Raw genomic sequence first — 27,430 nt, 5'->3', positions numbered from 1 at the left:
TTGATTTTTCCTTCACTTTTTATTGTTTCAGCCAATAAAATCACTTTTTTTTCCTGTATTTAGGGATGCAAATAATATCCTGTTAACTGCTGTTTTCCAACTTCCCTGTACAAACACTCTCAACCTGTTATTCATCAGACATCTGAACACCTGGTAGATAAATAATGACTGCTGCTTTCATGTCTTTCAGAAAACTAAAAGGAAACGTCTGTTTACAGTGAATTACCGTAAGAGTTATTTTACAGAGGCCTGGAGCTTTATTGATTATCCTAAACAGACGCCGTTCACATGTGAGCCGGAGGAAGTGATTTCCATTCGAGGTCATCCTCGCACCCTGGAGTTTCACGAGGATTTCTCAGCCGTCGGGTCGATGGATCCATCCAGCAGAAAACACCTACATGATGAGGTCTACAGTTCTGATTGGACAGACGAGCGGTGCTGTGCTCAGACTCAGTGGCGAGGCGGCTAAATGTCTTTTATTATCACATTTTCAAGTCTATAATCAAGTCACTTCACCGTAAAAGTATAGATACAATACGCTGCCAGTATGCACTTTAAATGAGCATCAAAGTACGGGATGGCTAAAGGACAAAAAGGATCATCCTTCCAGCAGATGAGACGGTTTCTTTTGCAGGAAGTCCAGGTAGGTGAGTCCTGTCTCAGCAGGGCGCTACATGCTCAAAATCATCAGAATAATAATAATAAAAAAAAAAAACAGAAGGATTCCCACATTAATGTGCAAACACAAACAACTGTAAAAAGCCAACCACGTAGCTTTGCTGACCCCGGGGCAGGCTAACACCGAGCCGGTCCTGTCCATAAAGTGCACTCTCCATCCTGCTGTGCCGCTTCAACGTCAGACAGACAAGAGCAAAGGAAAAGAAACGTGTTCATGTGAGAGAGACAGAGGGAGAGGGGGAGCTCCGCTGCATGTGTGTGTGTGTGGGTGTGTGTGTCTTATTCCCGGAGCGACGGTGAGTTAGAGGACATGACAGTCTCAGGTGTACAGAGGAGGAGGGAGGAGGTGTGTGTGGGGCTGTCGTTAATAAACATAGCCCTCGCTGTAGGGGTGCGGCTGGCAGTACGGCCCCTCCTGCACGTAGGCCATGTTTTCGTCAAAGTGCGACAGCGGCACCGTGTCCTCCTCGTTGATCTGCCGCTCCATGTCCGTCTTCAGCACCGGCCGCTGATTGTCGGGGAACGCCATTGAGAACAAGGCCTCGGGGTCGCACACGAACTTGTAGACGTATCTCTCGCCGGCGACCTGCACGGAGAGACGAGGGGACGGAGTGGACAGAGGCGAGAAAAACATGAATCAAGGGGTTTCAGTTTGCAGATACTTCTAACTTTGCAGAACTCGATTGATGCATGATTCAGAGCAGTGGGAGCTGCGAGTCTTCAGATCACCATGGTAACGTCATTATATCTCCATAAACAAAACTATGTTGACTACAGCTGTCAACACAGGGGAGAATTTTAGGCCTGATTAGATCATATAAATAGAGAAAGAAGGTCGTTTATATTGCTGCATTCAGGTGCTCCTCGGATGGTCACAGTTTCCGAGTTGTAAAGTCGTTCTTCCGACTTCAGTGTGTACTCGGATTTCTAATCCTTTTTTTTTTGCACCAGTTCAAATGTTTAATAGTCACAATTGTTCATGAAGCTGTTTGGCTTGATTGAAAATATAGATACACAGATTTTCTGAAATGTCAATGGAGGATTTTGAATGTGAAAATTTACTTCCAGAACCAGAGCCACCAAAAGCGCTCACTGTTGAGCTCTATACCGGGACCTCCTCAGAAGACAAAGAACTACCTTCAGATTCCTTGATAATCTTTTTGGTGACATTTTAAAGTTGGAGTTTGATAAACGTTCACCGTTACACACAAAGTGCCGCGCTCTCAGGAGCATTTGAAAGCCTCGCTCTTTCTTTATCTGTTGCTCTCCCCCCTTTTTACAAGCTTCAAATAGGAGGTGTAGTGAGCAGAGGCCCCATGCACTCGCTCAGGTGGAATCAATCAGGCAATTATTGGGGACACCTGCTGAAAATGTCGTCTCTAAATGGTGATTTAGACAAACGCAATTTCGATTCCACTGTATGTCTGGCATATTTTGAAATTGACAATAAAGTTGACTTTGACTTTGATTATTTTGTGCTTAATAGAAAAGCTAAATTAAGGGAATGCTAACATTGTTTAAGCATCTTATTAAGTGTTTTATTTCAGTATAATATGTCCTCAAAGATTGTTTTTTTTTATACCTTTTGCATGATTCCCTTCTCGTAGTAGTAGCGCAGAGATCGGCTGAGCTTGTCATAATTCATCGCTGGTCGGTTCTTCTGTATCCCCCACCGACGAGCCACCTTTGTATCACACAGATAAACAAACAGAGTCAGTCAGTGAAGAGAAACAAAGAGCAGGAAGTCAAAGAGCAGACACAAACACGCACGCACGCACGCACGCACGGCCTGACACCCTGACAACACCGCCGCGGTCGCTGAAATGTTAAACAAACTTATTAATCCATATTTTGCTAATAACAGTAATTAGAGTGCGTCCAGCCCGGGCAGACCTGACCAGGGATGTGTTCATTAGGAGCTTGTCACACACCCAGCGGAGGAGGCAGCAGATGTTACAGCACCTGTCTACCAGACCACCCACCACCCGGCCTCGCAGTGACAACCCACAGCCCCACGGAGCTCTCCTCAGATTCTCCTGCGCGGCTTTTACTCGGCTTATCGCCTCTCCTCTCTTTCTCTTCCCTCCTTTTGTTCACTCATCAGTTTTTCTAAAAAACCCTCTTTACTAAAACTCACAATGGAGACAACAAAATAGACCGATATATTAGTGCGCCGATATCATGACTAATATATTACAGATATATATCAGCTTGAATTTTTTGCTAATGATAAAATGATGCAGAAAACAATACTGAAGAAATGATGTCATTCCATGACAAACAGAGCTGCGACATATTTACGATCATCTGTGCACTGCAGCATATGTAGCATGAGCTATCCGAAATAAGAATTTGTGGACGATAAATATAAAGTTTATCACATTTAATCACATTTTTAATCGCATGTTTAAATACATACCGCATTTAAGAATACAAATTGTTGGGCTTTTATTTTGAAAGTGTGTCCTGTCTAAATCTGAGAGAACTTTACTTGCTGTTTGAATTCAACCGTGCTTTTTATTTTTTTGCCCTTTTGGCACAAACATTTTAGAGTTAGCAAGGATGTTAAACGACATCTGCCGTCTTTCAGCAGGTAACAAAAACATAAAAATAATCCTGAAAATGTGCAGATACAGAAGATGTCTACACTGGTGTGGCTCTACGCACGGCCCGTAGAGCAGCTAGCTAACGTATATATCCGCGGCATCCCAAAGCGGGAACGTTTGGTCACTTGATGGCATGAATGGGCCCCCCTGTTAGCTGCAGCTGGCCCGGGCCTCTACGCTCTGCTGGGCTGCGTGGACCACTGCCAGGTACCCCTCTATCTCCAAGCCCCCCTGCCTGCACCCTGCATCCTCCCCCCGCTCCACCCCCGAAAGAGAGAGCAACAGTGACTGAGCCTCGCTGTGTGTGTGTGTGTGTGTGTGTGTGTGTGTGTGTGTGTGTGTGTGTGTGTGTGTGATGGGGGCAAGCACACAGACCCGGCCTCTGTTTCCATTTCAAAAGGCTCAACCGTCGACATGTTTTTATTTTCAGGAATACGTCCTGTGGAATATTTAGCAGAGGACAGCCTGAAGGGTCAGCGGGATGGATGTGGTTTAGTGGAAAATAAATATTTCAAATATTGTAGACCTGATTGAGCCACTTCAAGGACAGATAACCAAAATCACACCTCTTCAAATGACCCTTTAAATTTGATATTTTTAAACCTGTAAGAATCATTTTTACATTTTTTTCCTATTTTTTTTTAACACACTGAGAAACATCTCCACGAGGCACAGATATGACTGTTACCCAGCTGCGTCCAAGGTCGTCAAAATCATCAGTACTTCGATTCATTTTGATCCCACGTGTTTTAAAACGACACAGTCTCTGCTATCTTAATGATCAACGATATCGAAAAAAAGGACAGAAACGTTAATAAGACTACATCTGTTTCATAAGAAGGCTCAGAGGAGAGGAATGAATCCATCAAAAATGGAAGAAAAGGTCTTTGCACACTGGGGCGCCGGCGGCCTGCTGATTGGTCTGCTCGATAAGTCATTTTTAAATTTGAGGCTTGTGTTGCAGCGAGAGTCTCACCTCCTCCGGCTCGATGAGTTTGAACTCCATGCCGCGGCCGGTCCAGGCGATGAAGTGCGAGTTGGACGGATCGTCCAGCAGAGCCACCAGGAACTGCCAGAGCTGCAGCGAGCCTCTGCGCTGGTACGACGGACCCTCGCGGTACAGACCCGTCTCCTGCTTGATGTCGCCTACGGGACAATTTTTTTTAAAGCCACCGTTACTGCATGGAGCTGCAACACGACTGCACAGGGAGACGTTTTTCTGCGCAGGAGTTAGAATCCAAACAGGCACAGGACGGGAGGACTCACCTTCGACCTTCTCAGGCACGACGCAGGTGTCATCATAGAAATGCCTCACCACTTTGTCAAACATACAACCTGCAAAACAAAAATAAAAAAAGGAGCGTTTGATATAACATCCCTCTTAAATCCAAACGTGCATCACCACAACATTCAGTGGGATCGTCGTCGGTACCTTCAGTCCTGTTGGTGTGAGCCAGATAGCCGTCTTGCCGTAAGTAGACAGAATGGCAGCTAGGCACTTCTGCTGAAAGCCAGGCAAGAAAGGGAGAGTGGGTGTTAAAGGGCCCGAAGGCAGCATTAAGAACACTGTGAGTTATCTGAGAGCAGTCAAAAGCTTGTTCACTCAATGCACCACTGGCTCTGATTAAAGAACAAGCCCTCAGGGGGGTCGGCCGCGCGATGGCTCTCAGCCACAGGGCGAGCTCACGGTACCACACTGCTAATACTCGCTCTGAGCGTCTCCACTCACAGGAAGATTTACTACTAAAACATGGAGGCTCATGTGGAAGCACAAGCTCACATGATGTAATGTTTTTTTTTACAATGTGCGGCTCAAGATTAAGATTTTACTCTCTCGTTCATATCAGAACTACACGGACCTGAAGGTGTTGGTTTCTTTGACTCTTCCACTGGACATTATCTCTAGCACGTTAGCTCACAGCTAGTTTCAAGTCCCAGAAAATGTTCCTAACCTGTTTCTGTCTGCGTAGTTGGATCCTACATGAAGACGCTAAACTCAGATCATCGTTGTGAAACAGAGGAATTGCCATATTTTGCATCTTAACTCTTCTTCTTGGTTTTAAGTGGGCGGGGTTTAGAGCTCACTGGAGGGATTATGTATCCCTTCTGGACTGGGAACGCCTCGGGATCCCCCCAGGGGGAACTGGACAACGTTGCTGGGGAGAGGGACGTCTGCGGCAACTTGCTTAGCCTGCTGCCACCGCGACCAGGCCCCGGTTAAGCGGAAGATAATGGATGGATTTATGGGTTTAGTGATCAAATTACGAGGATGGTTTTGATGTCTATATTGCCAAACCTCCATCAGTAAATATGACTGAAACTCAAAACACCAAAACACAAATAAAAAAAAAAACGTAAAGCTCCAATGAGGAAGTTTTTTGTTTGTGTTGATTTGGCGCCCCCTGTGGCCAAAGCGGCACCTCTTATCGCTTTTCTGATTTAGTCCTGTAAATGTGTAAGTCCGTTTTTTTTTCCTCAAACAATTTCATCGTGCCCTTTTCTGTTGAATGTGTCACTCAACGAGGAGAATCTTTGCCGTTGAAAACATTAGCATGCTAACTCAGTAAACGAAGCTAAACTTTCAGGAAATGTAAACATTATATTGGGGATGCATCTCTTTCATTTCATTTGTTGACGTAGACACCATTCTGTATTATTTAATAAACATGTTGAAATGTTTTTATCAACACCTTAAACATTTGTTGTACTTATCGCTGATTTAAGACATTGAACTGCAGGCCCAATCACATCATTCCCTAAGAACGTCTTCTGTACATGAGCTTGTCGTTACAGCAGGTCACATTGACTCGACCATTAAGTGCACATGTCAGAACCGCCCACAACACAGGCATAAAAAAAATAAAAAAAACAGGTTACAAAGTGAATGTTCAATAAACAGACTGAAGCCCTTCATCTAGGCCCATAAACATTTCTCTGAACTTCATCAAAGTAATGGCCTTGTGGAGGAAATTGCTGCTAATGAAATTACCAGCTCCCCTCCCATCCTTCCCAACAGGCCTGCTCCAGTCAACGAGCTGCACCGATGATAAATACGCCCTGATGCTCCATCAGCATACACTGGACTGTTCTGGACTGTAATAGACTGTACTGTACTGTACTGAACTGGACTGGACTGTACTGTACTGTGCTGTACTAGACTTTCCTGTACTGTACTGAACTGGACTGGACTGTACTGGACTGTACTGGACTGGACTGAACTGTACTCGACTTTCCTGGACTGTACTGTACTGTACTGTACTGTACTGTACTGTACTCAACTGGACTGGACTGGACTGGACAGAACTGGACTGGACTGGACTAGACTGGACTGGACTTTCCTGTACTGAACTGGACTGGACTGGACTAAACTGGACTTTCCTGTATTGTACTGTACTGAACTGGACTGGACTGGACTGAACTGGACTGTACTCGACTGTACTGTACTGGACTGGACTTTCCTGTACTGAACTGGACTGGACTGGACTGGACTAAACTGGACTTTCCTGTATTGTACTGTACTGAACTGGACTGGACTGGACTGAACTGGACTTTCCTGTACTGGACTGTCCTGTACTGTACAGCGCACGCCCTGCCCCACTGGCTCCGTTTCAGGGTTTTCTCCACAAACCTGCCTATATGTCCAGAGCATGCTCCACCATCTATTCTATACCTTTGTCAGCATAAAGCGAGACAGTGAGCCGGAGCCTCATCGTCTTTGAACATGCTCGGCCAGTTCCCACGCCATGCTTCAGCCTCAAAGTCGAACGGCATAAACACGTAGAGGAAAGCGGTGAGGAAAAACAAGTTAAAGATATCAGCATGACGAGGCGCTGGTGGCACAGTGGTTAGTGCGTGTGCCCCATATGGAGGCTATGGTCTTCCAAGCGGGTGGCCCAGGTTTGAATCCGACCTGTGACTCCTTTCCCGCGTGTCGTTCCCCACTCTCTCTCTCCCTGATTTCCGACTCTATCCAATCTCCTATCTCTACATTAAAGGCACAAAAATCCCCCAAATATATCTTTAAAAAAAAGGATATCAACATGAGGAGGGCTAGAGCGGATGTTTGACCATTCGACCGGTCTGTCACTCACTAATTTGTTTGCAGATTCTTTTGGTATGTGACGTTAAAGGTCAACCAGAAGAAGGTCCAAAAGGAGCTAGAAGGAAGGCGGCATATGCCAAATATCAAATCGGTTCTCCCTCAGTGCTTGTGTACCGGGACGCAGACAGTAGCTGAATTAAACGGCCTAATCGAGCTCGAAAGTGTCCCATCCTAATGAGCTACAACCTGACGGCGACAGAGACTGCAGGTTTGTCTCAATCTTTTACCCTGAAACATTCTGGTGTTATTCATTAGCGTGACAGCACATGTTCCTGAAACTGTGAATCATCTATATGGTGAAACAATCCAGCGACTGGAAAGTGACAACAAACACCAAACATCATGGTTTCTTTGAGTCTCTGAGAGGAACACAGACTCCTAACTGAGTTGCTGGTTTAAAAAAAAAAAAAAAAAAAAAGAAAATCTAACACAACAGATTCCCTCTGAGACTTGTTTTCTCCCTGACTGCTCACACAGACTCTCCTGGGTCCTCTCTGTCCGCCTTGTGAATGAACCGGTGGTCCGCTGTATGTTCATTCATGTCGTGATGTAGCCTCGGGCGCCACTGAGGCCGCGGGCTGATGATTAGCTCTCTCTCTCTCTCTCTCTGCTCTCTAAGTAAAGGGAGAGGACAGGCGTGGGAGGGCGGATTTTTTTTGGATTGTGACCAGGCATATCCCCCCCCCCCCCCCTCTCCCCCTCCCACCCACTCTTTTCTATTAGAGCGCCACAGGAAATGGCGACCGGGCGCAGACACCCGGCCCAACCAGATCCCCTGCTCTAATAATGGGCAAACTCAATAAACAGTCCCCCCCCCCCACTCCTCCCCCCACCTTCTCTCATGTCTTCTCCCATTCCTGAAATGATCGCAGAAGCTCTTTCACTTCCCACAGAGGTTAGAGACACACAGCAGCTTTGCTCACCTGAGTCGTAGGTGAAGTCTCTCGGCTCCTGTTTGATCATCATGGTGGGGGGGTACGCGTGGGGTAGAGGCGCCCCCATCATGGCCGGGTGCTCGAACAGGGGGTCGGGGTACTCCTGCTTGAAGCCTTGAGGAGGGAAGGGGATGTTGGGCTCAGACATCTGCCGGTGATAGATGGGCCGGCCGTCCCGAGCCATCGTCGGCGGGGAGGGGAACGAGTGGCACGGCTCGGAGAGCTGGCGGCGAAACCTGAGGACGATCGCAGAGAATCTTTGTCAGGCAGTGACAGAGACTTTCTTTGACCCAGTTTGCAGGAGGAGTGAAGTTTGCGTGGCAGAAGTCGTTCAACGTCGACACAAATTCTTTGAATTAAGTCACAAAATGATTTAAACTCAAAATCCCTGATGCAGGATTTATTTTAAGATGGATTGAAGACTTTAAGAGGTGAAAGAAAACATCAATGCACCTTATTATAGATTCTTTTGAACCATTAATGATCGGAAAATGTTTGTCTAACTCTCCTTACATCTTCATATTGCTTCAAAACCCTTAAATATCCCCTTAACTTCAACATAGGACAAAGAAAAGCAGAAACAAATGACAATTAAAAGCTGAAACTAAAGTTGTTTTTTTTTCAGTTTAGCTAAGATATAGAAATGTTTGTGTCAATCAACATATTCAGTTAGCTCGATTCTGTACAAATCGAAGAGGTCAGGATTGAACTCTCATACTCAAAGAAATAACCAATTTGAGGAAATTCGACAGGACCATCAGAAACCTAAAATGTTCAATTAATTGACAAATGTGGAAAAATTCAGGCGAGGTTGAGTGACAGTGGAAGAAACACAGCTGCTGTTCATTCAGCGAAAACTTTAAACTTTAATATCACCTTATGTTGGGTTTAATTCCAAAATAAATGAAAATACTGGCTCTTCAATCTTGAATCTTTTCCTTAAATCTTAAGCCGTGAGACGCTTAGATTAGCTTAGCATTAAAACTGCCTCGCCTGGCTCTATTCAAAGGTAAAAAGACAAAAAAAAAAAATCCACCTCGTAACACTTTAAAACTCTCTAAATAACTGGTTGGGTGAACACTTTGTACCCTTAGACGGAAAGCTCCAACACTTTTAAAACTGACATGATATTCTCTGTGCACCACCAGCTTAAAATGTAAAAATTAAGGGGCATAGATGGCCTAGCGGTTAGCTTGAGCCCAAATTTACAAAGGCTGTTTTCCTTCAAGAAGGCAGCCTGGGTTCAAGTCCAACCTGTGGTTCCTTTCCTGCATGTCATTCCTCACTCTCTCTCTCTCTCCAGTTTCCTGCTCTATCCACTGTCCTCTCAAATAAAGGCAAAAGTCCCAAGAATAAATCTATAACAATTCTACCTATGATAGCTCAGGTAGAATTTTAAACTTGTGATACATAAAGCAGACAAGTGGCCATAAATGCCACATTTCTTTTAATTTAAATGATTAGTTATGTATCACTCTTTCAATGTTTATTCATTGCTCTACCTGTGGTCCATAGAGTAGGTGTTGTCAGCGAGCGGCTGCGAGGGCGGTATGTGGGCGTAGGTCCTGTCTGGCTTGGGAGTCGGGGCCGCCGTGGGGGAGGCATGATGGAGCGGGGACACAGGGGTGCTACAGGGGGGCGTCACTGGGCTGGAGGGCTTCATTGCTGCAGGCTGCTTCTGCTCGTAGGCACTGTAGGAATCAGAAGAGAGTTAAATATGACTGAAGCATTTTAAACCTCCAAAATATGTCAAATACTTGATATAGGCTCATCGGCGGCAGCAGCCGCCATGTTGGAAATGCTGTCTCAGTCTAACTTTCAGTCAACCTAACGACAGGCAGGTTTTAAGCCTCCTGATGAACCGTTACATGGTGCCCACCTGTCAATCATGTCAGCTAACTATAGATAACAAGTATCGTTCATAAAATCAAAATGGATGCCTTATCAAAAAGTCATCCCCCGTCCATGTGTGTCGATCGAGACATGAGCTAATCAGACATATTTGATTTTTTTTTTAACCAGGCTGTAAACATGTTAATCTCTGCTGTTAAAACTGTCTTTTTAGAATGGGTGTGTATGTGACTTCCTGTGCTTATACAGCCCGGCCTCTAGTGGACACTCGATGAACTGCAGGATTTTACACTAACGCATCGGCTTCACTTTTAAACCCTGGAGGTTTGGCCGCTTGGTTGGGATTAGATTTATGTTTTGTGTTGTGAATCAGGTTATGTCGTTGGTAACATTCAGGTCAATTTGTATCCATAGCAACCGAACAAAAACAGTAAATATGGATCTGAAACTGAAATGGGACAAAAAAAAAAAAAAAATACAGTTTCTAGTCCTGTTTTCTTTTCCTATTTAACTTGATAACACTTTACTTATTTAACCAGAGAGCGCCATGTTGGAGGAAAGCGGATTCAAATAAAAAAAAACTCAGATTTAAACTAATTTCTTCAAGGTTCAATATAACGAAAGTGTTCCTTTTTTTGAAAACATGTTAAAAACATGTTTCTTTAAATGGGGCTTCTATCATACTCTCCACAGTGCAACCATTAAATCAAATATCAGCTCAGACGCATGCTGACTTGTTTCTAACGGACACATAAAGGAGCGTATTTCTGTCTCCTATATGAGCCTGAGTCACCTCCTCGTTAGGAAGTGAATCACACACATGATTCACCTCACATGGAACCGTTTCAAGATGGCTCTCTCTGCGTACAAGGTCATTAGATTTACATGCAAGTGGCTTAAAAACAAACAAACAAAAAAACAGGAGCGGATTCATCAACCGGTGCTCTGAGAGGGCAGCATGTCCTGCAACATATCTCACACTCCTACTTAGCTTTATCTCCTATTTACATTCCTTATTTTATTCATATTTCTACGGACATATTGTGAGGTAGGGACAGATACAATATACAAATACAATCTGAAAACAGCTGTCCAATGCGAGTATCAAGAGTGTTTATGGCGGGGGCTAATTTGCAACACTCGTCCCTAGAAGAGCTTTTGTGTGAATAAAAAATAATCTGGGTACAGTAGATTACCGTAAAACACGCATTCAGCTGTGATAGAGCTACAAACATTTTTAACATGAGTACACATCTGTCTCTGAATTAACCAGGATTCTGTGTCTCTCTTAAAAGTGTTGAAGTTCACAGTGAGCTTCAGGTGATCAGGTAGCGAGCTCCAGCAATTTCCTTTATTCTGGATATTAAGGAAACACTTTATTTATCCTCAGGGAGACTTCAGGTCATTACAGTTGCTCTTACTCACAGAGACGAAACGAGGAAATGTAGCCAAACAAAGATGAATAATCGGACAGGATTCATCATAGACGTATTTAAGTGTTTTTTTTTTCTGCTGCAGAATAAAGAAACAACACGCAGTAGAAATGTTGTAAAAAATTTGGATGCTACAACACTTTCCGATCCCGTGTTTGAAAACGATACAGTCTCTTTTGTTTTAATCGAAAAGTGCAGAAGATTTAAAAAAAAAAAAAAACAGACATTTATTGCAGAAGAAGGTGCGTAGAAGACGAATGGATCCATCCAACTCCTGCACTCTTGTCTATATTGCACAAATCCAAAAACGTTGCCGAGGTATTTATTAAAAAAATCATCCAATACTCGGTATCTATAGACCCCTATTTTTGTTGCCGTGGAAACAATGTTTTAAAGGAGGTGGTCGCACATCCAGCTGTCTCGTGAAGCGGGATCGCAGGACATCAGAGTGTCACGTTGAAAAGAAAAAAAAGAACGAGTGGCCGAAACGTTTGTTGATTGTTTTCTAATAAAGTGTGCAAGAAAAGTGCGAGGGATGGTTTGTTTTCAGTGTTGCCATGGTGATAAAACAGATATCGAAGTTTATAATTCATGCATTGTGACAGCCCTACAGTTGAAACTGTTGTCTTGTGTTTTTTTCTTTTGTTTTTGTGAGTCATGTGTGCAGGTTTTTGTGCGGGTGTCCGGCGCCTCCTACCTGACGTTGTACGGACACTTCTCTCCATACTGGAGCTTGAAGGAACGCTCCTGACTGCAGTTGGAGCTCAGCTCTGAACACGGGCTGTGCAGCTCCCGCTTGATCTTCAGCTGCAGTCCGTGGAAAGCCACTACATGCAGAAAGAAAGAGAGAAGAAGTGCTGATTATACCTCCAAACAGTCAGAGAGTAAAAGTGATTTCTGTTTGAACATACAAGAAAGTTTAATGCACGTAAACTTTTTTAAAAATATTTTTTATAGCAAGTTACTGTAGGCGGGTAAAGAAAAACAAAAATGAAATAAAATATAAATAACACCGGAATAAAGCCGCCATGTTTAAAGGAGTCTACGATCAAAGAAGTGAGTCTACAGATTCAGGATGTTGAAGTCTGTCAGCGTTTCACTCATAAATCATCCATTTGATCCATTCACTATTTAGAAACTTTCTCTCCGGGAGCACTGGTAGCGTAGTGGTTTGTCCAGGCGCTCCATATGAGGCGGCTGTAGTCCTACAGGCAGGCGACCCCGGTTTGAATCCGACCTGTGGCCAGTGCATTGCACCCTCATTTTAAATTTCTGCACCCTCAATTAAATGGATGCCAAAAATGAAAAAAGTAAAAACAATAAAAAATTCAGGCTTTCAAATGACATCAGTGACTTAGATCGTGTTCATCACATCCACATGATCTGATGGTCACGACATGTGCATGACGTGACCTGTCCGTTCACTGCGGACTACATGTGGGGCGCCGCGATCCCATAACATCAACGCTATTGTTGCCGGTCACTGTAGCTGCACCCCCTTTGATCTAAGTCATTTTGGTGTAGAGCCCGGTCTGCCTGTGGCTCTTATCCTGCATGTTGTTCCCCTCTCTCTCGCTCGCCCACGACTGACGGTGCAAACTTAAGACATGGGTATAAATGATCCAGGTCCAGAGACACTCAGGAGGGTCTGAAAATCAGGGGACAGAAAACATTTAAAATACAACGAATCGGCTTGCACCTTCTTCAGGTCGGTCTTTAACTCTTCGCTGCACGTTCATCGTCAAGAGTTGCAGAGAACAAAACGTGTAGCAGTTTGAACGTGAACACGGCGCTGAATTATTAAGACACTGTCAAAGACGCTCGCTTCACGTCTCGTTTGCTTGTCTTTGCTCCTGACAGCGACTCTGTTAGTGAAATATGACAAACCTAAAACTGTGTGTGCGGCGATGCCCCTTCATGAAGTCTCTGTCTGCTTTCAGCTGGCTGTCAATACGTCCAGACGACAACAACAAGGGGCTCATTGATCTGAAGGGGGCGAGCGGGGCGGGCTATGGCGCTCTCTAACCTACGGGCCCACAGCGAGCCCGGTGCATCTGAGAGGCTGTTAAGTGCCTGATCAGTCCTGATTAACATCCCATCATCTCCAGTCATGATCAACGCTAATCCAATCGGCCGCTCCTCTGACGGAGACAAAAAGTCAGTCAGAATGAAGTCGGGCTCGGGTTGCAGCTACCATCGCCGTCTGGCCGCGCGGACGGCACACAGAGCAGCGGTGAGGCCGTCCCACATCCTTCTTTCAAATGAGAGAGAGAGGCCAGTCATGCAACACAGAGATGATGTCTGAATGAAGTTTCAGGCTGAACGACGGACTTTGACTGATTTAAAAATAGAGTTTTACTTTACTGATATCGATTAGGAAATGCCTCGGATACCGTCCCAAATAGAGCGTCAGGTATCATCAAATCCACCAGTTAATGAACCTTCTGATACCATCATTTATAAGCCCCCTGCCCCCCCGAAAAATCAACCTGTTATCTCTTCATTAAAACAGTAGACAACACAACAGTCATAAATAATATAGCTGCCACAAGGACCTGCTGCTTTGAAGGGGCTAAAAAGATTTTTTTTAAAAGATCTCTTTTTCGCATTTTAAATGTTCCCAATCCTGAATTTAAAACTGAAGGTTCAGAAATTGAAAACACAAAAGAGAACAGCGTCTGTAGATAAAGAAGTGTGTATTCGATCACTCTGGGATTAAAGCAGTTCTTGATAAATACTGAAGACAGGAATCTGAATCTGCATTCAGAAGAAAAAAAATGAAAATAAGAAAATCATGAATGGAGGAAGGAAATCCTTCAACTCCTGGTCGAGCTTTAGTGCAAACATTTAGACATTCAACAACCAGAGAAGCCTGATCTCAGGATCTCAGGGGTCAGGGGGGATTCTTCTTCCTCAGGAGGGTCTCTGAGGCAGCGAGGGGCTGCTGGAGAGAGGAGGAGGATGTTTCGGGGGGAGTTTTTCTCACGGCTGACTGACAGCTGCCGTACGAGCAGGGGTCGATCTGCCAACACCCCATCTGACGCACAGCAGAGCCCCCCCGGGGGGGACGGGCCACACGGGCCCGCCGTGACAAAGCTCAGGGGTTGTTCGCAGCCCTCGCTGGGGGCCTGACCTTTCCGGGTCATCGATCGGAGGTCAAAAGAGACACTTCCTGAGGGGAGACCTTTGACGACGGCGGCATGGCAGCGCCTCGTTAAGAGCTTACGGAGTCAAAACAAAACCTTCATTTTCTGCTCGTCCAGATCACAATCAGAGTCGGTTTGTTTTCCTACAACAAAGCTCGAGAGTTCACCTCAAGAAGAGAGAGCAGCTCGCCTCGTGTTTCTGAATCAATACAACAGTCCTGGTTATTACAGTTCTCTTCAACACGTCGGAGTAACGGCTGTAAAACGCGTCTAAACGACTAACAATGTGGCCTCGCGCGTGCAGCAGCAGAATTAGAAATGGAAATGTCACAATGGATTTGGTCGGTGGGGTGCCAAGGTACACAAATCAATAGCGAGGGCATTGCCTCTGACTAAAACAGAGACTTCCTTTTTAGTCCAGAATGTCATGCCCATCACCGCTTGATTGCTCTCATTATCTACGTATTGATTAACCGAGATGGGGGGGAGGGGGGCGGGGGAGGAGGGGAGGGGTATTTAAAGGAAGAGGCACTTAGAACAATTACTGGCTCTATTTTGAATGCAAATGTTTTCTTCTTCGTGTTTTTTTTTTCTGCACCAATAAATCAAATATTCTGCTATTTGTTTTGCTCTTTGGTATTTACTCAATAAAAAATAAATCTGTTTGTTTCAGCGACATCATCATTCATAGTTTTTGTCTGAGGAAGAGCGTGCATCAATAAATCCTTCAAACAGGAGCTCCTTGTTTGTTTTTCTTTACCTACTCGTGTTTTTTTTTTTGGATCCAGCACTAACTGAGGGGTGTGCTTGTCGTTTTTTTTTTTTCATTTTTAATATTCTAACAAAAAAACGGCTTCAAAGTATTTTAATTCATCTGAAATATTTGGGAACATTATCAAAGAAGTCTCGACCGCCAAACTTTACGTTTTCACATGTTAAATTTGTCACAAATCTTATTCATTGTTTGGTTCAGTTGAGTCATGAATACGAGAAAAATATTTACTGAATAATTTTATATTTTGCAACAAAAAATTTGATTTAATTTAGATATTTTGTTTCTGCAATCCTGCAGCGAGTTCTTAAATTCACCTCCCACGTACACTCAGCCCTGAAGTTCGGTTTTCTCAGATAAAATATTTAATACAATTTTTGTTTATTTTTAAGAAGTCAGGTGCACAAGGAAAGGTGGAGAAATTATGCTTTAACATTTTCTACAAAAGTCACTCAAAATTTTCAATGTTTGTTCTAGAAATTTTCTACAAATCCTTTCAGCACAGAGGACTTCTGACTTTTTTCAGAGAGTCGTGTATGAAAGGGAAGATTTACCTAACCACATTTTCCTGCAAAAAAAACGTTGCTCTAGGGGTTGCCAGGATAGCCCAGAGGTTATGTCCAACGGCCCATGTACAGAGGCTGTAGTCTTTGCTTCAGCGGCTGTGGGTTTGAATCCGACCTCGGCCCTCTGTTGCATGTCCTCCCTCGCTCTCTCTCTCCTCCCAACGTTTCCTGTCTCTCTTCAGCTGTCCTCTCTAATAAAGGCAAAATGCCCCCCAAAATATTTCTCCAATTATTATTTCACCGCTGACTTCCTGCCATCCCTGTGTGACATCATCAAAGATCTCTTGGCCCCTCATGTCAGATTTTCTCAGGTGTCATACGTGCTAAATAAGGTTCTTTGTTTGAGCATGAAAGGAAACATTTACCTGTCTTCTGAACATTTTTCCGACAAATTGTCGCTGTAATTATTTATTATGTTACTGCCATGTTTCTGCCAATCCTCGAGGTACATCATCAAAGATCTCTTGGCCCCCGAGCGTCGTTGTTTTCTCAGGTACCAATCGTGTGTTTTGGCAGAACCGAGAGCCTACGTTTGGCAGATATTTCTCCGGTCCATTCATAAAAAAATACAGGTCTTTTGGCAGCGGCGTCAAACCTTTTCCATTCCATTTTCACCTACTGTAGGTGCTCGCCTTTGCTGTTAAATGATGGAGGCTGCGATCTGCCGGTAACGTGTGGCCTCATTTTACACCTCCTCTACTCCTCTCCTTCCCTGCTAAGTTATGCTAATGGTAAGCATCTGTGGCGGAGTTTGAGACAAAGAGAAATTCTCCTTCTCCTCCTTCAGCCCGAGGACACTTTCGCTCCGAGGCCGCTCACATGCTGCTTCGGTGCTGCATGGATGGAGAGTGCGAAGTCGACATTGAGGGAAACTGTCACAGCTTCCCGAGAGGTGATAAATCTGAGGGCACGACCAGAAAAAACATTTTCTCCTCCATGTCTTTAGATTTTTCTTTCTCTTTCCACCTCTAATTCTCCCGCTAACGATCAACTTAAGCAAATATGTGAGCTTTTAAAAATAATAAAAAGACTCTAAAGACGAGATTCTTCAGGTTTAAATCTCCTGATGCAAGAATCAACTCGTGTAAAGATCGGAGTTAAACATGGCGGATATTAAGACAAAGATTTCTGGGTTAAATTAGCACTTTTATTTTGAAAGCTTGCATTTTAATTCAACGTTTTATTTGATATTTATCAGATAAAGTTTTCCTAAATAATTCGATTTTTTTTAACTCATTTCATATATTTTCTAGAAAAAAATCTATTATTGCTGCCACACCACTTTTTTTTAAACGTAGCAATCAGCTAGCAACAAGAAGGCTAATGCGACAGACGACAGTTTTCAGAATTTTCAGCAGATTCTGCATCCGTTTACAATTTTAAAAAAAAAGAAAAAGGAGTAAACTCTGTTTACTATTTTAAAAAAGTTATGCAGATACAATTTAAAACAAGCCAGACGACTCAGTATGTGTGATTTTTAAAGTTATTTAGTTAAGTTTAGAAAAAAAAACCTTTGCACATGTGTTTCATAAGACGGGAGCGTAGGAGAGCGATGTGTCCATCCTAACTTAAAGGTACGAGATCTTCATCAGGCAGAAACGTTGCATAAAAATGTTTGAAAGTTGAAGTTAGGGTAGACGATGTGCCGGAGTTTACCTTTAAGTTTACTTCAGATTTACACTCACATGGCGGCTCCATTATTCTAGACTTTTGAAAAAAGGCTGCAGTTGTTATTTGATCTTTTTTCTTCTTCTATGGTTTTCAATTTCTGCTTTTATTCTTGTTTCCACTTCTTCAATCGTAATGCTTTGACTTATTTATTTATTTAAAACAGACGACTGCAGCAGACATAAGATGATCAGCGACACACGTTAACCAGAGCTGTAGATCCTGTATATTTCTATCACTGCGGTTTCTTTCTTCTTATATTTAATTACTCTAAAGATGTTTTTCCCTTTTTTTAAAGCTACTTTTTCGTTTTTTGTTTTTTTTTAGGTCTTGTAAAAACCAAATTTACACCGAATGGGCGATATCGATACAAGTCAACTTATCTTACCATAACGACCGTTTTCAGACCTTTTTGTTTCTACTTTAATCCTTCATTTGAATTTATTCTTGTCCATCTAAAATATGAATTTTGCAGACGACTCTCTCGTTCAGTCGAGCTAAAGATGTTTCATATTTTATTTTCCTGCGTTCATCCTTTGATCTGCCCGTCAGATCACTTTGAAGACATCTGTTTTTATCAATAAAGTTATTTTAGTTTAAAAAACAAAAATTAGTGAACGCCTTCTTTATCTTCCGGTGAGATCAGACAAAGGAGAGACGAGCGCTCTCGTTCAAAGACGAGTCTGAAAATCAAAAACATCTCAAAAGATATTTCGCTTCAATTTTCAAGATTGGCCACAAAAAAAACAGCTTAAAAGGGAAGACGATGATGACGTTTAGTGGATTTGAACCTGAATCACTGACGCTCTGATTGTTGATGGTTGTTCTTCTCACTCGACTTCCTGTTAACGAGGCGCGTTAATTTCTCTGCCCGGCTCGTCCCTGAAGATAAAACAGCTTTTAACAGTTTAACTTTGACTTCCTCTCCGACGTTCTTCACTCAGACTCATCTCTTCCTCCTCGACTTCCAGCTACACCTCTTTCCATCCTTCACCCTCTCTGTTTCACCCCCCCTCCCCCCTCCCCTCCACCTCTCGGCTCGGTGAAACCCATATGGGAGAGCTGCCGGCTGGGATGCCTGCTCGAGCGCCCAACCACGGTGCCCTCACCCCTCCCGCCATCTGTCAGCGCCTCTCCAGTCTGCTGCCGCTTTGCCAACAGGACAATTCAGATGGTCAGCAGTCTCCTGCCACCGCGGCCACCCACCCCGGCTACCTCTGAAGGACAACGGGACAGTCTCTGTGACCTCTGGTTCTCTGCTGCACACCGCCACGCGCCTCCATCTTGGAATTTAAGAAGGGAACTAATTCACACCGAGGGGTTGTTCTACTGAAGAATGGAAATACACCGACAGGGAAAACATGTTCCTGCACCCTTACAGCTATTATTTACCCAACGGTGGAAGGGTAGCTGAAAAATCTGGCTCTAAAAATTAAAAACATATTTTACAAGAATACGCCCCCCTCCTTCAAAAACACAAACAACAAAAGACTCCTACAAATAGTTAGTGAGATATTAAACACTGTTATTGTCTGCCTCAGGTCCTCTGGTTTCACTTTTTAAGGTGTAAAAAAATTGGGATTTGGCTCACACGGGGTTAAAAGGTCTAAGATGGAGCTCAATGTCCGATCTACTTTTTCAAAAATATGAACCACATACTTTCTGTAAAAGCTGCAATTTTTTAAATTACTAAAAAAAAAATGAGAAAGCAGCCGACGATGCAGATATCCTCGCGACCTTTTTCTTCTAACTTGTGCATTTTGTCCGACTTTTCCTCGCGGGCTAAAGGGCGTTAAAGGACGCAGGGAAGACTTTGTTTTGTGCCTTTTCTCACAGTTTTTTTTTTTTTTTTATGGGCGTTTTGGCTCCTCTGAAAGACATGTGCTCGCTCAGGTTCCCACTGAGCTCCACTCACTCCATTTCTGTCCCCACCTTGGCAACTACTTCCTCCAGAAGTGGAGCGTGCCAAGTCACCAGTCACCGTGTGCAACCAGCGTGCACCAACCAGGTGAAATACGACGCACTGCATCGTCCCTTATAGCTGAGAGAGGAGCGCCTGCTCGCTTATCAAACTCTTAAAATGTATTCTTAGACACTAGCTGTATTCGCTTACAGTTAAAAAAAAGAGACACATGATGCTTCTTTGTGCTGCATAAATCCCCACTGAAGATCGGGGGAGTGAAGCAGAAGGCCAACGAGCCGTCAGCTGAGACGAGATAAATCTGGTATTTACTACTATTACCCCGCCGTATTTAGAAAATCTAACCACGATGGGTGGTTTTGCACAAAAAAAAAGCCTCAAGGTGAGGTCGTCTGGGAGCTTTTTTAAAAAAAGATTTTATTTAAAAAAAAGAAAAATCAAAACAGCCATCATTTGACAGCAGTTTGGCCTAGCAGGATATAAAAATATCACTTTAACACCCTGAAAAAAAAACTGCCACAATATTTTGATGTTTATGCAAATAAATCACGGCGCAATAATATCTCAGAGGTGGTGAGAGGAGCAGGGGGAACGAGGGGAAGAGAGAGAGAGAGAGAGAGAGAAAAGAGAGAGAGAGGGAGAGAGAGAGAGAGAGAGAGAGAAAAGAGAGAGAGGGAGAGAGAGAGAGAGAGAGAGAGAAAAGAGAGAGAGAGGGAGAGAGAGAGGGAGAGAGAGAGAGAGAGAGAAAAGAAAGAGAGAGAAAGAGAGAGAGAGAGAAAGAGAGAGAGAGAGACCCCCCGACCCGTGCACCTGTCTGAAGACCTGCAAGACTGCTGCAGCTCTCCAGAGAGCACCAGCGCGAGCAAAGGTGAGGCTACTTAAAGACCCACACACACACACACACACCACAGATGTTGACACAGACCCAAACAGGAGTATTAACATCATGAAAACACACACTCACACTCACACACACACACACACACACACACACACACACACACACACAGACAAAGTCAAAAGAGCGGCGTGCTCTCGTACTTACAGTTTTCAGTCTGGAAGTCTGGAACGAACTGCTCGTCATTGTCGGGAACTTGAGCTGCAGACACAAACAGAGAAGAAGAAGAAGAAAGGGAGTGATTGTTTGTGATGTTGATGGACACGCAGCATTGATCAGCGCTCCCAGCAGTCCCGTACACTCCTCTGGCAAACAGTCTCCGGGGATCTAATCCCGGCCTATCCCGCCATTGTTTGCCTCCGCTTGTCTGTTAAAGAACACGGCGGGGGGAAAAAAAAAAAATGTTCTACAAGAAAAAAAACAGGTTGAGGAGGACTTGCTGTCTGATGCTGTTTTTAAAATGTGCATTTATGGAAGGGTGAAAATGTTCCCGTTACCGCTTCATTCTTGTCTTTTGTTAAATGTTTCAACCCATGAGAAATATTTAATTGAACCCAATTTATAAAAATAAAAAAAACGAGGAGGATCTCTTTAAAAATATCATCAATAAAATGTTTGTTTTTTGTGCAATAAGTCAAGCGCACCATGAGGCGTGTTTGAAAGCTGCTCTGGAGCTTCAGTCTCTTATTGCAGCTGCAGGAGACAAAAATATTTTGTTAAAATTGAACTTTTTTTTAAAACCCCAGGACCTTAATGCATTTTTTTTCATTCTAGTGCGACAATCCCACCCACTTTAAGCTAAAATGAAAAAAATCCAGGCGCTGGTTTTTAAAATAATTCTAAAAAGGAGCAAATTTGATCCCTTTTTTTTTTCTTAAAATCACACGCCTATGACTTAGTATTTAAAAAAAATACTGTAAGCATCCAGAAAATGCAACAAAATATACAAAATTAGACCCTGACATGTTCTGCAGAACACCATTTATATGATTTCCTGAAGAAGTTGCACGCCGCCCCGTGTTTTCCGGCTCGCCCCAGCCTCGTGAGGGACGGAGGATTTCAGCCTTCCTCCTAACTCCACTTCCTGAGGTCGCCCCGTCCATTGACTCTCCCTCTCTCTCTCTCTATCTCTGTGCCAGCAGCCAAACTCCCATTGTTACCTGCATCTAATTGGCTTCTTCCCTACCGCTGAATCCACCTGTACCCACCGAGCCGGGTCTGTTCCAAAGCTTCACCGTCCTCACCTGCGCCTCCAACGCCCCTGCACTCAGGTTAATGCTCAAATAATGAAGCCTACTCCTATTAGGGCATGTACATATTAATATCACACATATTTACTCTCGGCGGCGGCCCTCCACGTCCCTCTAGTTCGACTCTCAGGCGAAAGATTTAAATGTGTCATTAGCACGTCTATTTATACGCACGACGAGGTGGATCCTCATTATCACAGAATCAGTAACATGTCCCGACACGCTGGAGATCGTCACAGAAATCACAGATTTTTCCACTTTTGTCACTTTGGATCAGATGAGGGAGGTTGGTTGGGTTCTTTTTTTTTTTTTTTTTTTTCTCGTTCTCTCGCAGGAGGTGTGAATTGAGGCGAGTAAACAATCAGCACATGAAGACGAGGAAGTGCTGCGTATTTTCAAACAATGTCAAGCGGGTGAAGAGTGCAGCAAACAAAGAGAGAGAAATTAATTCTCATCAGATTACGCCCCGGTTAAAGCCGTCGTATGCAGCACTTTGAAATATCATTTTGTATTAAAGCGCCTTTAATTAACGGTTAAGATCTTTGTGTTTTACTCGATATCTTTCATGCTTTCTTCAGAAGCATTAGCATGGAAATTAAATTAATATATTGACTAAAAAAACAGGTTTAAAGAATCATATTTTCCCCATTTTTACCCGTCAAAACCACGACTTTTAAAGCTGCACACACAACAGAAATACAACAAAAAACTGGAGCAGAACTCTCATCTCATGATCACAACATGAAACCATTTTGCAGAAACTTCAGAAAACAAAACTTGTCGGGGACAAAGAGAGGAGAGATGGATGAAAAAAAAGAAGAAGAGAGGGTGCAGTGTGCGTTTGTGTCCAAACAGTAAGTAAGAGCAAGATGGATGAGTCACTGGCCCTCTGTCTGCGAACGAGCCAGCTCATCCCTGATACAAACTCCTGCAGAGAACGGCAGAGCTGGAAATCTGCCGCCATTCACAAAAAAAAAAAAAAAAAAAAAAAGAAACAAAACAAAAAAAGATGGGAGGTAGAAGAGAAGGAGTGAGGAAGGAAAGGGAGAAGTTGTAAGTCGAGGCCTGAGCAGGAGAGGCTGATCAACACTCTGAGAGTCTGTGGGACAGTTTTTAAAAACTAATTTCAACGTCTGCATGCCGCAATTTCAACCTTAAATGATGTCGTCAGCTCCAGGATATTTAGAACATATCAATAACGTGTATAAAAAGCACAAAAAAGCGAGTAGTTACAGGTGAAAATCTCAGAAATCTGACTTTTTCAGGAGCTAAATTAAGGGGCAGAAATGCATCATGGGAGATGGAAATGGAGAGCAGAGTGGAGAGTTTCTGGGTGTCACAATTTGTCCGTTTGCAGATGAACATCCCCCCCGCCCCTCGACTTTCTCGTTCTCCGAGACGGAAATTCAGTCTGCCTCTCATAATTCGTCCTCTTGTTCCAATTACCTGAGCTAATAAATCTCAGAAACGGTGGAGGTATTCCTTTTCATCTTAATGGACAGGAAGTCATTCATTAAATCTACAATCTTGAAGCGCACATCATCACACTGATCCCTGACAGGCAGAACTGTAATCTTTAACAGTAATACTTCTCATCAGCCGTCTTCTTCTTCTTCTTCTTCTCTCACTTTGGATACTGAAATATTTAAATCGTGTCTTATTCTTTTTTACACGCCCTGCGGTGCACGCGGCGCCAATCTCATAATGTAGCCGCGGCTCACCTCCCCGTGTGTGTGTGTGTCTGTTTCTGAGCATACGTTTCATTTTTTTTTAAAAAGCTTTGGATTCGCACTGCGAGCATTTTCAAATGTGTTAAAGAATAGATGGAGCCCATGAATGATTCAGGTTCACCTGTGTGAGCCAAAAAACGTCTCCAGACACTTTTCCAGGTGATGTTTTTACGACTCAATCCCAAATATTAAAGTACGCACTTGAGACGTCTCGTTTAGAGGTAAGAATTATGGCTTCACATCCAGAGCACTCACGGGTTCTTTCTACTGTTATTTTTTCGAGGGGGGCGAGCTGTCATTGGACGGCCGCACCGCCTGTCACAGACGAACAAAACAAAAAACACAAAAATCTTAATTGAAATATTCATCAGACTGAAAAGCGTTTTTTAAATTATTTGAGACGTTGATATTTCTGCATTTCTGGAGTTGAATCGGTGAGTTCTCATCTTTTTAAGCTCCTCCAGTTTTGAATCACAGGACTAAAAGTAACCACAGCAGTCGTTTTTTCACCTCGGAGAGATTTTTCTAAAGCACTACAATTTGTCAAAAAGACTTTCAAATAATTGTAAATGTATTCAGGCAAAGTTTAACCATCAAACAATTCAGTTTTCTTTGTCCTGTTGCACTGAATGCATCCCAACATGTCGCAGCAGGAGCACGTCGACGCTTACTATCGATGCAAAGCGTTTTAAAACATATAATTCTTCATCAGCACTTTGGTCCATTTGGAGACATGACACTGTGAATTTGTTCTATTTCAGATTTACAACACATAAATATATATATTAAATATAACCTGAATCAAACTTTCCGAGCTGTTTCAAGCTCTCACACTGATTTACTTTAAAGAATTTCTGTTTTTAACACCAGAGCAAATCCAAAACGTCTTCCAAATACTCTGAAGATATTCCACTTCTCACTCTAAAACTCTAAAGACTTTAACTCTAAACTTTAAGGTCACATGCATTACTCAAAGCGAGTTCTATTTTTAAAGTCAGATACTGATTTAAAAAGTGTCGCTCAGGAGCCGAGTAACACATGCACATGCAGATAAAAACAGAGTCAGAGTCAAAGAGGAAGCAATGTTCACCACTAACCAAAACTTCGGTGCTGCAGACACGCTGGAAAGAGGACACTGGCGCTTAAATCCTGAAGCATCACGTCTCAGTTAGACCACAACGAGCAAGTCTTGCCATCAGAGGAAAAAAAAAATAATTGAAAAGAAACCAAATGGGTAACTATTTTTTTTTTTTTTAAGAAGAAGAAAAAAAAAAGTTGCTGTTGGATACAGATTCAGGGTGTTTTGGAGGTTCTGCGATTTAAAAAAAAATTATAGATCCATTCTCTTTTTTTGGGGGGGGGGGCCGCCAAGACATGAAATTGAAGAAGACAAGGTGATGGTACAGCTGGAGAAGGTAGAGAGGTGTGCTGAGAGGAAGCAAAGGGAGAGAGAGAGTGAGTGAGGAGAGAGAGAGAGAGAGAGAGAGAGAGAAAGAGAGAGAGCTGGTAGCAGAGCTCTGGTGGAGGTGGAGGTGGCGGCGGCTGCTGCTGGCGTGCAGCGTGTTAGCTCCTGCCAAAAGCAGAAGAGACAGTGAGCGTCGGAGAGCCTTCTCCTGGTAATTTGTGATGACACTCTCTGGGTAGAGCCTCCTCGGTCTCCCTCAAGACCCCTCGCTCACAGTCTCTAATGTATGCATGACACACAAGGTGCCTCTTCCACACAGGCTTTTAATTGGACTGCGACGCTAGGCAAGTAACTCCAGGCTGCTTTTTTCTCCCCCCCTTGCAACCATTTTTTTTTACCCATCTCTCCTCCTCCTTTTTTCTCTTTTTGCTCAAGATTTAAAACACTCACCCTCTGCGAGCCAAGTCTCCTGCAGCTGACTGAGGTCCTGGAAGAGTTCTGGAAAAAAGGGGTGGGGTGGGGGGGGGGGACGAAGCAGAGAAACAAGGCAGTTAAAAAACAGAGTCAAAGCCCAGGAGCAGCATCAGAAAAAAACAGCTGAGTTCATTACAGCAGGCTGATATGCCCGGTCAGAGCCGCTGGAGCTCAGAGCGGCTAATAACAAGTCAATTTGTGTGTCTGACCACTGACGGAGGCTTGTGAGAATCATCACAGGCCGCCGTGTTGTAATTGAGATTCTCTAGTTAGCAGCGCAGGTGGCCACAAACCAATTGAATTTTGCTAAATGTTTAGGAGCCGTGAAATTAACTTCTCCCTCTGCCCTCTGCCTACCTTCGGTGTCCAGAGCCAGGTCGGACTTAATGAATTTTCTCTTTCTGTCATGTGCTTGCCTTTGGCAGCTCGTTGTCTTTTCTTGCAGCTTCTGAAAAAGAAAAAGAAAAAAAAAAGAGAGACACAGAAATCAATTTTTTTCTCTCTCTCTCTCTCTCGCTGGAGCAGTGATTCTGTTGTTGGCTGCAGCTCAAGTGCAACTGAAAGAGCCTCAATGAGCCTCTCATTGATGCCTCACACGCTTCTAAGAGCAAAGGATCCCTGCGCTTCAGATATAATTAACAAGCTGTAACATGGTGCATAACCAATATCACTGTGTATAGCAGTAGGCACCTTGTTTGGCTGTTTATCTTTGATGATTAAATGAAACTTAAACGGTCCCTGAGGAGGAATGAGTCTTGGCAGCCAGCAGGGAGGGAGAGAGAGAGAGACGAGATCAGAAAGTGTTAAGAGAGAAGAACAGACATTTACAACAATAAAAGATGAGGTGAGAGATCTGCGTCTGATGTCTGATTTGCCTCCAAGTTGTTCTAGTCAGGAATAACTCACTTTGGAGTTACAGTAAGGCACTCTCTGGTCGTGAAATCCATCCATCCTGCTCCGCTCTCTGCAAAGTCCCCAGAGTCTCCTTTCTGTCCGGTCACCCTTCAAACAGAGCGAGTATTCAAACAACAGAGCATGAATAAGAGGAGTTTCATTCATTCATTCACACACACTTCAGGAACCTTGTGCGACTCTTTTGAGACCGAAATTACCGACAACACCTCCGGCGATGCTGCAAAGTTAAGTTGACAATCTGTAAATGTCGTGCGTAAACGAGCCACGCGCTGAGCTGGACGGGTTTTTTTTTTTTTTGGTTTTTTTAAACCCGCAGTTTTAACTTCTAATGTAGAGAAAGTATGAAAAAACTGTTACCTAGCGATTCTCGCTGTGTAGAGTGGCTACAGAGTCGGCTGCAGGATCTCCACAGTCCCGGCTGCTGCCTGCGCTTCTCCCCGCTCACTGTGTCGCTTTCGAGCGGCTTGGCATCGCCTCCCGGGGCCTCCCATGGAAACAAGCCGCACTCCGCTTCCTATTGGTTGTCAATGTCTTTCACCGGATCAGATTGCTGGCAGTCAATCAGGCACGGCTGCAGGCGGTGAGCGCCGCAGAAGTCAACGGTAGGATGGAGGTTTTAATGCGCTCTTCTTTTTCAACTTTGGCGCAAAACTTAAGCGTTATGTTTTCATGCTTTTTAAAGTTGAAACACACACATGCAGACTGCACCTGCACCCCTCCCCTCTCCTGCCCCGTCTTCGTCTCCTTCCGTACACACACTCTGCGCACACACACACACACACACACACACACACACACACACACACACACACACACACACACACACACACACACTGCTCTCCCGGTGAAGTTTGTGTCCATGGTAACTGTGTTTTTTAGAGCCTCCAGAGGGACCCGATGAAGAGCCAGCAGCTCCTGTAAGGGATACATTGTTGGGAGTGCCGAGGACCCGCTGACCTGGAAGTAAAACAAGGGTCACCAGGCAAATCTGAGGACAGCCCCCCCCCAAAAAAAACTTAACTAACACACATGGCCAAAAACATGACAGTACCTACCTGAAGCTGGTTTAGTGCAATTAAA

The 27,430-nt window shown here is 43.8% G+C and overlaps 1 protein-coding gene across 6 annotated transcripts; it reads right to left on the bottom strand.

Moving 5' to 3' along the window:
* Positions 1–27,057, bottom strand: etv1 (ETS variant transcription factor 1). Of its 6 annotated transcripts, none has more exons than XM_061049834.1 (14): positions 26,708–27,057; positions 26,342–26,437; positions 26,126–26,189; positions 25,793–25,883; positions 25,412–25,459; positions 20,724–20,777; positions 12,303–12,432; positions 9,824–10,012; positions 8,310–8,557; positions 4,717–4,785; positions 4,551–4,619; positions 4,261–4,430; positions 2,261–2,362; positions 1–1,264 (listed from the first exon to the last, which is right to left on the bottom strand). In XM_061049834.1, the coding sequence occupies exons 2-14, from the start codon at positions 26,380–26,382 to the stop codon at positions 1,043–1,045; spliced, it is 1,497 nt and encodes a 498-aa protein (XP_060905817.1). In that variant the 5' UTR covers positions 26,383–26,437; positions 26,708–27,057; the 3' UTR covers positions 1–1,042. The 6 variants fall into 6 exon arrangements, with proteins under 6 accessions (XP_060905817.1, XP_060905816.1, XP_060905818.1 ...); XM_061049833.1 differs by having other exon boundaries at positions 4,717–4,788; positions 26,708–27,056; XM_061049835.1 differs by lacking the exon at positions 26,126–26,189 and having other exon boundaries at positions 4,717–4,788; positions 26,708–27,054.
* Positions 27,058–27,430: the final 373 nt, after the last annotated feature.

The sequence above is a fragment of the Labrus mixtus genome, chromosome 11 (genome assembly GCF_963584025.1).
Source record: "Labrus mixtus chromosome 11, fLabMix1.1, whole genome shotgun sequence".
Classification (NCBI taxonomy): Eukaryota; Metazoa; Chordata; class Actinopteri; order Labriformes; family Labridae; genus Labrus; species Labrus mixtus.
The sequence above is the reverse complement of the archived record's forward strand: the minus strand, read 5'-3'. Positions and strand labels throughout refer to the sequence as shown.

What these genes read in the sequence shown, in the direction of transcription:
- etv1 (XM_061049833.1), bottom strand. Translation starts at nt 26,382, where the DNA reads ATGGATTTCACGACCAGAGAGTGCCTTACTGTAACTCCAAA. An exon ending in TGCCTTACTGTAACTCCAAA is followed by an intron (nt 26,190 to 26,341) that starts GTGAGTTATTCC and finishes CTGGCTGCCAAG; the next exon opens with ACTCATTCCTCCTCAGGGAC. An exon ending in AGACTTCCAGACTGAAAACT is followed by an intron (nt 12,433 to 20,723) that starts GTAAGTACGAGA and finishes TTCTGCATGTAG; the next exon opens with TGGCTTTCCACGGACTGCAG.